Here is a 12,106-nt window from a genome sequence, read left to right as displayed (position 1 = left end):
CATGGATGAATAGATAAATATAATGTGGTATATCTAAACAACAAATATTATTCAGTCCCAAAAAGGAACAACATACTGATATATGCAGATGAACCTTGAAAACATTATGTTAAGTGAAAGAAGCTAGTCACAAAAGGCCACGTAATGTATAATTTCATTTATATGAAATATCCAGAATAAACAAATCTATAGAAACAAGTAGATTAGTGGTTGCCAAGGGCTGGGGGAAAAGAGAATGGGAATGACAGTTAATGGGTACAGGATTTCCTTTGGGAGTGATGAAAATGTTCTGGAATTAGATAGTAAAGGATGCAAAACTGTATGAATGTAATTTTTTTAACCACTGATTTGTATACTTTAAAAAGTATGAATTTTATGATCTATACATTATATTTCAGGTTTTAAAAAAAGTCGGTGAAGTATCCAACATAGGACAGTTCTCATGTCCTATACTGGTTCCCAGAGGCCACAGTAGTTTCTATGGGCTAGTTTGAAAAACTTATCTTTTAACCTTCCAAAACACATGAATTGGGGTATCTTCTCAGAGAGCATTTCCACAGGCTTGCTCCAAAGGGGGTCATAAAACTGTTTCAGATATTTTGACCTGCGTCCTGCTACCCACCTTTACAGACACCCATAATGGAGCCTGACTACACTACAATCTGTTAACCACAGATGAGAAACTTGTAAGAGTAAAGCTTATACTCAGAAGTCAAGATTCAAAAACCTCTTTTTAAAAAAAAAGATTTTATTTATTTATTTGAGAGAACACAAGCAAGGGGAGGGACAGAGGGGAGGGAGAAGCCGACTCCCCACTGAGTACAGAGCCCAAGAAGGGGCTCCATCCCAGGACTCTGGGATCATGACCCAAACCAAAGGCAGACCCTTAACTGACTGAGCCACCCAGGTGCCCCAAGATTCAAAAACTCTTACAAAAACACAGCTCCAGGCCCTCTAAGACAGGAATCAGCAAACGGCTCATATAAAAACAAGCAACAGTCAGGATTTGCCCACCACAATAGAAAAGAAAAAAACACAAGTAAGAGGTAAGTAAGAAATAACTTCAATGCAGACTGCTAAATTATTTGTTGAATGAATTAAGAATCCGTCAGTGTGTTAAACCTCGTTTAGTATCCTATGCAAGATCAGTTTCTGCCATATCTCTTCCTTCTAAGAAGTCTCTGACATCTTCTCTCAGGCTTCTCTTCGTAGCTTCTTCTGCTAACAGTACAGAGGTTTAAGATATGGTATTCCATACATACATTGTTTTATGCTCATTTCACCTGACAACTAAAGTCAAACACTCAGGAGTTTCACAGGCAACTAAGAGCAGAATATCAGGATAATAAAATTCTTTTTCTCTTTGCTCTTATAATGCCAAAGTGAATTATTTTGAAGTTCACTCTAACAGTGATCATGGAGAATTTTTATTCATGTGCAATTCTCAGGACATAAAATCTAACTCACCCTCAGTTGGATACGAGTTCTGCCCTAAACTACCCACACTCTCACCTGGTTCTCCTTATGACCCAGGGTATACTTTGCAAGATAGGATATAATATAGTTTACAAGATAGGATATACTGGTGGCCATAGAGCAAAAAGATGCTAACTCACCCAGAGACCATTTCTGAGTGCCTCATCAACACGGCTGGCTGTGGCTAATCAACTGAGCCAGCCAATCAGCTGTAGACTAATATACAAGTGTGTGTGTGCTTTTTGAGGGGTCTGTTGATACTTGAAGGAAGGCAGGGAAAGAGGAAAATAAAATGAATGTATGGGGCGCCTGGGTGGCTTAGTCAGTTAGGCATCTGCCTTCAGCTCAGGTCATGATCCCCGAGTCCTGATCAGGCTCCCTGTTCAGCAGGGGAGCCTGCTTTTCCCTCCCCACTCCCTCTTCTTGTGCACTCTCTCTCTCTCAAATAAATAAATAAAATCTTTTTTTAAAGATTTTATTTATTCACTTGACAAAATCACAAGTAGGCAGAGAAAGAAAGGAGGAAGCAGGCTCCCTGCTGAGCAGAGAGCCCAATGCAGGGCTCTATTCCAGGACCCTGAGATCATGACCTGAGCCAAAGGCAGAGGCTTAACCCACTGAGTCACCCAGGCACCACAATAAAATCTTTTTTTAAAAAATGAACATATGCTTGTAAAAATAGTAAGTCCTTTGATTATATTTTATAACAACTCCTTTTACTTTAGTTTTCTATTCTCATATTACAGACATCATTATCCTCTCTGTAGGCAGTGAATTACTATCCTAATTTTGCAACAAAAAAATCTAGAAGGCTTAATTTTTCCCAGGGTCACACAGGAAATTATCTAACTACAGGTAAAAGCTAGAACTCTCTATATTTCAGAAGTACTTTCAAATTTTGCCCCCGGTTATGCCGGCCCCACCTTTAAGACATTATTCTGAGAAAGCTCAATAGTTCTTTTGTGGTTAGGCTGGGTACTAGCCCCAAGGTACTAATCATTAAATCCTATTTTGCAGGCAAATGGGCTGTGGGGTCAGTTGGCCTCTTCCTAAACTCAGCCCTCACCCAGCCCAGGCCTACTCAGTGCACACACATGTCTTCCAGGATTTTGCCTTTGAAGGTCTCCGCACCCTCATGGTGGCCTACCGAGAAGTGGATAATGCCTTCTACCAGGCCTGGAGCAAGAAGCACAGTGAAGCCTGCCTGTCTTTGGAAAATCGGGAAGATAAAATGTCAGATGTCTATGAAGAGATGGAAAAAGACTTGATGGTTAGTGTGAAGAAGCCAGGGACAGATTGGGGGCAGCAGTGGGGGTGGCAGTCAGCAGACTGAGCAAGGTCTCTAAGAGTGGCTTCCAAGCAAATCAATAGGTTTGGGTGCTCTGGATACAGGATACTGGAATCCAGGCTGATTCAGAATGTCCTGGATCTTTGAAATCAATAAATAATGGGGGGGGGGGGGAGATGGAATGTACTATTTGTAAATTTTATCCCAAAGCTACTCACAGAAGCTAAGTAATCTGGGAGAAATGAGGATCTGAATAATGTACAGATTAGATAATCCAGAACTAACTGATGAAAATATTACACTCATTCATTCAACATATTTACTAAATGCCTCCTATGTGCCAGGAATGTTTTAAGCCCTGAGCATGTAGTGGCAGACAAAAACAGACAAAAATAACATATATAGATGATAGATAATGAAGTGTTATGGGAGAAAATAAAGCCAGGGAGATAGCTAGGGAATATCAGCATACACACGTATGTTTTGGAGACGGCAGAGTATAGTTACTATTTTATATAGAGTACTTTGAGCAGAAACCTGAAGAAGGTGGTGAGCCAAGCAGATCTCTGGGGGAATTAGCTTTCCAGACCGAGGGAATGGCGTAAGTGAAAGCCCTGAAACAGGAGTAGGCCTAACTTGTTAGTTGAAAAGCAAGTCAGCTAGTGGGGCTGATAAAGAATAAGTGAGGAGGAGAGAATAAAGGACATGAGACAGAGATGTGGAGTGCCCTCATAAGCCAGCGTAAGTACTCACAATGAGATATGGAAAGCCACTGAAGAATTCAACCAAAGAAGTGATGTGATAGCTTAAAAAAAATTTATTTATTTGAGAGAGAGAGAGAATGAGTATGAGCAGGGGGAGGCGCAGAGGGAGAGGGACAAGCAGACTGCACTGAGTGCAGAGCCAGACGTGGGGCTCAACTCCAGGACCCTGACATCACAACCTGAGTCAAAAAGAAAAAGGTTTTGACCAGAATGACACAGGCTGGCTCTGCTAAAAACAGAAATTTCTGATACCAGATGGGAAAACAGAGATCCCAGAGGTCATACATCTCCCTCCATCATCAGTTCAGCGGTTAATATTTCTAGTCTGTCCTTCTGGAGGTCTAAAAGAAATCAGCCAATTGTTTGTCCATCTGTCAGTTCCTCAGACTGAGTCCTGGTGCCCATCCCTCTGGTCAACACTGGAAAGCCGGGAAGTGTGTTGTGAAGCAAGAGAGCAGTGAAAGTGTGTTGAGAAACAGATGGTTTAGAAGTGGCACACAGCTTCATGTATGACTTGGGCAAGTCTTTTCCCTCTTTGATCCCTGACATTCTGTGTCTCAGTTTGATTTATGTGGTTGAAAAGCTGCATCAGCAGAGGGTGCTGAATTTTATAACATTTGGATCCTCATGTCAGGACAGAGCCAGCTTGCAAACGAGGATGATGAGGTGCCAGTTGAGTTGTTGGGTAGCACTAAATGCTGTGACATTCTCCCTCCTTCTCACTCACTGTTCTCTCTGTCTGAAGCTGTTAGGGGCCACAGCCATAGAAGACAAGCTCCAGGATGGTGTACCTGAGACAATCACCATCCTGAACAAAGCCAAAATTAAGATATGGGTCTTAACTGGAGATAAGCAAGGTAAAGGGGAGCTCCTCACTTGACCAGTTCTCTTCCCTGTCCACCTTAGCCATTTCTTTTATTTTGCATTTTCTTTTTATCTTAGCCATTTATTTGACAAATACCTTATAGTCCAGGTCAAGTCCTTACAGGACACCTTCACTCCTAGTTTTGTACAGTTTTCTAAGAGTATATTTTATGCTGCATGCTGTGTTAGGCAGTGAGGACACGGAGATGATTCAGTCAGACATGACCCCTGTCATCCAGGAACCCACAAGCTAAAAACTTCGGAATTACCTTTGAATATACCCTCTCTGTTATCCCAAAGATTCATTGTCTCACCATGTCCCACCAAGTCTTCTGAAGATCCCCTTTGGACTGTGCCACCACCGTAGTTCAGCCTTTGTCCCCTTTGATTGTACGTCTACAAAAAAACTTCTGATCTCTGTCTCTTGTCCTTACTGATTTCAGTATAGCCTATAAACGACCATCAGCTTGATCTTATAAAATATACTACTTTTATATGCTATTTCTCTGCTCAGATACCTTCAGAAACTCGATGTGGTAAAGTCAGACTCCACTGTACAGCCTTCAAGATCTTGATAATGTGTTGCTACCTACATATACTTATTTCCATCCTGATGTGACCATTATTTTTAGTATGTCCCAAACAATCCAGTTCCTACTCTAGGGCCTCTGTTTGGGTTGTTTCCCTGTTTGAAATGGTTTTTTTTCCAACCCCTAAATAAGTCTTACTCGTCCTTCAAAGTCTTTTCCCAAGAAAGTTTCCATGACATTACAATCTCTCCTCTGAATTTTGATACCATTGCAGCAAGGGCTCAGGATTAAATTTTTGTAAATTGTTTTCCTTAGTATGAATTTATTCTAAATTCCAGAGTTCTTGATGTAAAGACCACAACCGAAACAGTCCGCCATAAACTCTGGCATAAAAGCAGGCACGGGGAAATACATCCTGACTGTTTGGAAAAGTGGATGCAGGCTGTAATTGTTTTAGGAAATAAGGGAAGGCCCCATTGGAAGGCTAAACCAGAATGGTGCTGGCTTCGGCGGCACATATGTGAAAATTGGAATAAAATAGAGAAGGTTAGCATGGTCCCTGCACAGGATGACAGGCAAATTGTTCCTTGTTAAAAAAGGAAGTGTTCCTTGTTAAAAAAAAAAAAAAAAAGAAAAAATGAAAGAAAAAGACTAAGCCAGAATGATCCTAGTTATCGATAAGTAACTCACAAGTCTGTACTAGGCTGATTGTCTCCTGTGTGTTTGAATATGGTCTCCACTGACTCATGAAAAATATACTTTGACTGCCTCCATGGCAAATGTGGACAGATGGGCTCTGCTGCCCACCATTAGTGCTTATGTACATATACACTTTTGTAAAGACCCTGTCCCAGCCAAAATGTGGCCAGTGTTTCCCCTTCCCTACAGAGACTGCTGTGAACATTGCCTATGCCTGTAACATATTTGAGGAAGAAATGGATGGGATATTCATCGTGGAAGGCAAGAATGATGAGACTGTTCGGCAAGAACTCAGGTACAGATGGGAGAACTGCCACAGCTCTTCATTTAGTATGACTCCCACACTGTCAGAAGGAACAAAGAAGATACAGAGAAGGGGGAAAAAACCTAAAATACTTGAGATAATTTTGTGAAGAAGCTTTAGGGCTCAAGGAGTTGGAGAAGTGTGGTGTGTGGATGGTCAGGGACCTGAGACAATGGCAGTTCTCAGGAGGCAGTCGAGTTTGGCTGGTGCTTTATAGAGGCTATGTACCTACTTTGCCCACTTTCATTCTGGGACACTTTCCTAAGCTCTGGGGCTTTCAGTCAGACATTAACCACTACTTTTGGCTTTCAGGTTGGCAAGGAACAAGATGAAACCTGAGTCTCTACTGGAATCAGACCCAGTAAACACCTACCTGAACACGAAGCCCCAAAAGCCCTTCAGAATACCTGAGGAGGTGCCCAGTGGCAACTATGGCTTGGTCATCAATGGCTACAGTCTGGTGGGCAACACAGAGCTATAACTCTATTCTCTTCTCCCAAGGAATTTTTTTCCTAGGTCCAGCCTGCTTCAGGGAAATTTTAAGACCCCTTCTCTATTTCATGAGTCACCTTTTTCCCCTCTCTTCTGGTGCTCTTTCCTAACAGACACCTCTCCCTATCTTTCTCTAGGCAGGAATAATGAGGAAAGAGAAACCAAGGACATGTTCCTTCCTTATCCAAATTCTTCACTACTGATGCGGCTTATCAGTTAGAGGAAGTGGGGAGCAAACAGAACCAGGTCCTCCAAAAAGTCGCTTGGCCTTTTATAGCCCAGTTAACGAATTTGACCCAGTGAGAAAGGCTGACCAGTTTCCCATTGGAGGCTGGGTCAGATGTGAGGATGCCTAAAAGTGACTTGGGGACTTAGCCTCCCTCGGGAGTGGAGTACCTCCTCGGGAGTAGAGTCACTATGCTTGACCTTTATAGTACAGGAGAGTATGGCTATGGGGAAGGGCCTAGGAAGATCTTGTTCTGAGAGCCTTTTTGGGCAACCTGAAATGTGGGTGTGTCCTGGTACTGCAGGCCTATGCTCTAGAAGGGAACCTGGAGTTGGAACTGCTGCGAACAGCGTGCATGTGCAAAGGAGTGATCTGCTGCCGGATGACGCCCCTTCAGAAGGCCCAGGTGGTAGAGCTGGTGAAGAGGTACAAGAAGGTGGTGACACTGGCCATCGGGGATGGGGCCAATGACGTCAGCATGATCAAAGGCATGTGAGGGATGGGGGACCATAACCTCCAACCAAGGGCTTGCCCTTTCCTTCCTCCATGGGCAAAAACCAACCTGGGTGGCACTGTGTCTTGGATTCACACTCCTGCATATCATATATATTGTACATTTATAATGTTTTGCAACTTCATTCATGCTCCTCTATACCTGTATTCCCACTTATTTACACATGCATACATCAGTCCATATGCAGACATGCACACATTCAACTTCATGCACTTAACACACGTATACACAAATATGCCTGGCTTCCATAAGAACATATGCATATATTCACAGAACAGGCCATGGAACTACCATACCATCTTTCCAAGGTGGCATCAAAGCCAACAGAAAGAACCCCTGGGCAAGAGTCATAGTCTGTTCCTTTTTTGAAAGCTGTATGCCTGAGCAATGTTAAGCAGAAGACAAGACTACTCAACCAGGGCATTAGCTATGAGGCACAATGTAGGGATCTCTTCTTCCCTGAGGCAGTGTTCATTAAAACTTGTCCTGACTCACCTGGCTGGAGGAGAATACCAGACTTACTGATGCTTTGAACCAATAGAAGCAAATGGCTGAAACTTGTTTTAATTTCAGCTGAGTGTTGTTAGCTTCCAGCAACTTGTGGTTCTGTCAAATATGGACAACATCTAGAGGTCCTCTAGCCCAACCACTCTCCCCATCCAGGAAACACTAGCAGACATTCTAGCTGTGGCTTTAATACCAGGTTCTTGATAGCTTCCTCACTTTCTAGAATTTCTCTGGTTTTTAGGGCCTTAGACATTTCAACTATTCCATTAAGCAATGCAATAGGTATATACCAGAAGATGAGTGAATTTACCCTACACTACAACAGACTAATGAAAACTTTTAGGAACTTTGGTCTTATTTTCCATCAGGTGTAATCCTTGTTTTATCTAGAGAATGTCATGTTAGGCCTCTTGAAGAACTTGCTTCTCACTAACAAAGTAGGTACATCATTTATTTCCTCCTAACAGGTATATTTTAGCTCTAGATAAACTTTGGTAATTAAATATTGTATTAGATTGACATCCATCCTGCATCTTTAATTGGTGTAAGTGGCTTCAAGAGATAACAAGAAATTTTTACCTCAGCATCTGGACAGCAGGAAAAACCCTAGATGGCTATAGTAGGTACAAAGACCATCTAGGAGAGCTTTCTAGTACTAGCCATGCCAGGCATTCCTGAGTGTTTTCCAATGTAAAATAAGGTGTTTCTACAACATGATCTCAGCCTTTCTTTTACACTTCCCAACCTGAGAGCCCAGCAAACAAGCTTTGTGGTTGAGAAGCTTATGGGATTTCTTTGCAGCTGCCCACATTGGGGTTGGCATCACTGGCCAGGAGGGAATGCAGGCCATGCTCAACAGTGACTATGCCATCTCCCAGTTCCGCTATCTTCAGCGTCTACTCTTGGTCCATGGCCGATGGTCCTACAATCGCATGTGCAAGTTTCTCAGCTACTTCTTTTACAAAAACTTTGCCTTTACCCTGATGCACTTCTGGTATGCCTTCTTCAGCGGGTTCTCTGCACAGGTAGGAGATCTGGTGACATTCCCCACTCTGGTCAGCTGGGTCTTTTCTACTCACCCCCACTTCAGCCATCTCAGACCCTTTTTCTTTTCTAGAGACCAATGTATGACATATTGCCATCCATCCGTAAAGCTTCTCACATGGGGGCACTTGGGTTGCTCATTCAGTTAAGCATGAAGGTCTTCAACCATGCTGATCCCATCTAACCTTACATTTAACCTTAGATTTCCAAACCCTAACTTTTCTGGCTTGGCTTTGACTTGGACTTGATTCCTACCTCCAAAACTCTCCCATAAGATATTTTCACCTTTTACCTGACACGGAGACCTAGTTTCCAAACGTAGATAGTATGTGGAAATTCTTGGATCTGGTAGTTTTTTTAGTATCCAAAGCAATCTTTATGGAACAGACTAAGCCTCAAGGGGCCTCTGAGTCTTGCCAGACAGGTTAGTTATGGTGTTCACCTGTAGCCCTATTTCATAACACAGCTTCCCTCACTTCTGCTTCCCTACCCCGACACCCCTTGCTCCGTGTTGTTGCTCTAATGAATTAATTCCACATTTGAGTATAAAATCTCCCCCACAGTAATGAAGAGAAGTAGGACCTGGATTTTGATATTCTATGAGGAGTCCTTTTTCCTATGAGAAGTTTTTCAGGGTTCTCATATTCCTAAGAAAAACAACCTCAGGAATTATTATCTTGGGAAATCCCTACTACCTTTGTTGCCTTGGGCTCTGGGGGAAACAGATTGTTCAGCAGAAAGTAATAGATTTGTATACCCCTAATTGTGTAACAAAGTCATTCTAGTTTGTGAGAGGTGTATTCATATGTGTGTGTTGCTGACCTCTTGTGGCTAGTAAAGGAGCCCTCTCTGGGCCTCAGGATGGAGCACCAAACTAGGAAAGGGTTACTGAGTCTATTCTACTTCCCACTGTTAGAAAGTATCCAGTGTTGTAGAAGCTACTGAATGTTATGAAACAGATTAAAGAGCCCAGAGGCTTACATGCCACAGAGTTCAGGGGCACAGCTAGCATTCCCTAGCAGGCACTCTGGATCTTTTCTGTGCATGGATGGGCAGTGCAAGTCATGGTAGTGTTGGTCCAAATCAACCTTGTAGGGTTGGCCACCAAGCTTGATGTGGCCTTGCCCCAGCCTGGGACACAGAGTTCTGACTTCTGTAGGACCAAATAGAGATGTGGGTCAGCCTTCTCTGTCAGATTTCTGAAATCCAAATCCTGCCCTAGGTTAGTGTAGTGGTGGGTAGGTGGGGACCAGAAGGGACTCTCTTGAACCTGGGAGGTGGAGGTGGGACTTTGGAAAACAGAGGAATCTAAGATATCTCCTTGGTATTCTCTTAAGACAGTTTATGATACCTGGTTTATCACTTTCTACAACCTGGTCTACACCTCCCTTCCTGTCCTGAGCTTGAGTCTGTTTGACCAGGTAAGACCAGCAGCAAGCCTCTTAATCAGGACTAAAGCCCCTGAGCCCTTGAGGAGTATTCCCAAGAGTGGGAAGGACAAGAGCTGAGTTCTACAAAGTCAGTTGTAAATGGAATAATTTCTAGAGCAAGGAAGGGAGCTTATCACCTGGAGAGGTATCATGGGATAAAGTAAAGAATCTTCCTCCACAGAGAATAATCATCAGTTTTAGAAATCCAAGTTTTCCTGTGTCAATTTTATTTTTGTAGAGAGAAACATAGTAATTATGCTTTATAGTAAATTGAGTGTGTATAAAAGGTAGTGAAAGGAAATAGAGTTATTAGGGCAAGACTAGGTAAAACAAGGAGCTTCAAGAAGTAAAGTAAGCCAATACAGAGGCTTACATACAGAGATAAAGTAAGCCAATGCAGGGTGGCCTAGTGAGAGTCCTGAAGGCCAAGCATGGGAATGTGAGTATGATATTTTGAGTCCTAAGGAGTCAGCCTAGGGGATATCATCTGTCCCTGTCAGAAATTTCCTGGGCATTGGGGGTCCTAGTATCACACCTCTCTTTCCTCTTCTGTCCCAACTTCCTGTCTTGGGCACATTGAATAGAAAAGACGCCTCCAAAGAGGAATAAAATAGCTGAAAGAGGACACCATGGCATCATGGTTTCCTGGTCTCCATCAGGGTAGGAAGTCAAATTCTCCACAAGGTAGCTGTTAGCCACAGAGCAACAAGAGGGATGAGTTGTGTCCTATGAAGCTTCAGTTGACTAAATCTAGGGATCCACAACCTCTCAAAAACAAGCTGCAAGCTTTGTTATCCAAAGTTTCTGGTTTAGGAGATGAAGATGATCCAATGGCATTCACACAGAGAATCCTGTCACCTGAGTTCACCATTAGCTATGGAAATGGGAAGAGCATTACAGAACACGGATACCTCCATGTGACTAGCTGGTCCCCATTGGCTTCCCCCTCTCCTTTTATTGGCTTTTGACACAAAAATTACTCAACTAAAGGAACACTTAAAACTGGAGCCTCATATACCAACTGCCCCCTATTCTAAGCTCCCATCCTCCCTTCCAGCTATCCCCAACCCTAATTACTCCCCATCTCCCCTCTCCTAACTGCTTCCAGGTCCTTACCACCACCTTGACCTTCTCCTAGCTTTCTTCCACCACCTAGATCCTTGCCTAGAGTGGAGGACTTCAGGAAGGGTCTATGGTCACTGCTCTGTTCACTGATTCCACTTCTCACGTAATCCATGAGGAAGTTCCTAGGCAGGCTGTCAGCAGATGCAATGAGGGGAGAAACTTGTACTCCAATGGAGATGGGAACTTCTATGGAGAGACCCTGAACTTTCCTCTTTATCCTCTGGTACTTCCAGGACGTGAATGAAACATGGAGTCTACGCTTCCCAGAGCTGTATGACCCAGGCCAGCACAACCTCTATTTCAACAAGAAGGAATTTGTGAAGTGTTTAGTGCGTGGGATCTATAGTTCCTTCGTGCTGTTCTTTATCCCTATGAGGACCATTCACAATTTAGTGCACCGTGATGGGAAAGAGATCTCTGACTACCAGTCCTTCTCCCTGATAGTGCAGACTGCCTTGCTCTGCGTGGTCACAGTGCAGGTGTGACTGGGCGGGGGGTGGTGAGGGGGAAAGGGTGGTGGAGGAGGATTGGGTGGGGAACCTGTCTGGAAGAAAGGGAAAGAAGGAGGGAGGAAAAGTGTGAAGGGATCATCCTCCACTATGGACTGGAGAAGGGAGGTGGCTGATATGTCCCAGGTTGTACAGTATTGCACATAAAAGAGTGCTTTTCAGATTGCCCTGGACACAACCTACTGGACGCTGATAAGCCACATCTTCACCTGGGGTAGCCTGGGTTTCTACTTTTGCATCTTATTCCTCCTGTACAGTGATGGCTTGTGCCTAATGTTCCCCAACGTCTTCCAATTCCTAGGTAAGGCTATGCCCACTCAGTGTGTGGCAAGGA

General features: G+C 43.4%; 1 protein-coding gene and 1 pseudogene across 1 annotated transcript in view; both read left to right on the top strand.

Moving 5' to 3' along the window:
- The window catches only part of LOC123952567 (phospholipid-transporting ATPase FetA-like), a 111,574-nt gene that overhangs the window by 97,115 nt on the left and 2,353 nt on the right, over positions 1 to 12,106 (top strand). The window contains exons 19-27 of the mRNA XM_046021836.1: positions 2,582 to 2,746; positions 4,274 to 4,385; positions 5,811 to 5,916; positions 6,238 to 6,385; positions 6,948 to 7,131; positions 8,466 to 8,689; positions 10,046 to 10,129; positions 11,497 to 11,742; positions 11,935 to 12,073. Coding sequence (XP_045877792.1) covers positions 2,582 to 2,746; positions 4,274 to 4,385; positions 5,811 to 5,916; positions 6,238 to 6,385; positions 6,948 to 7,131; positions 8,466 to 8,689; positions 10,046 to 10,129; positions 11,497 to 11,742; positions 11,935 to 12,073 — 1,408 coding nt within the window. The remainder of the gene's footprint in view (positions 1 to 2,581; positions 2,747 to 4,273; positions 4,386 to 5,810; positions 5,917 to 6,237; positions 6,386 to 6,947; positions 7,132 to 8,465; positions 8,690 to 10,045; positions 10,130 to 11,496; positions 11,743 to 11,934; positions 12,074 to 12,106) is intronic.
- On the top strand, positions 5,420 to 5,517 carry LOC123953676 (annotated as a pseudogene).

Source organism: Meles meles, chromosome 11 (genome assembly GCF_922984935.1).
Source record: "Meles meles chromosome 11, mMelMel3.1 paternal haplotype, whole genome shotgun sequence".
Taxonomy (NCBI): Eukaryota; Metazoa; Chordata; class Mammalia; order Carnivora; family Mustelidae; genus Meles; species Meles meles.
Note: the sequence above shows the minus strand (reverse complement) of the source record. Positions and strands in the feature narration are given on the sequence as shown.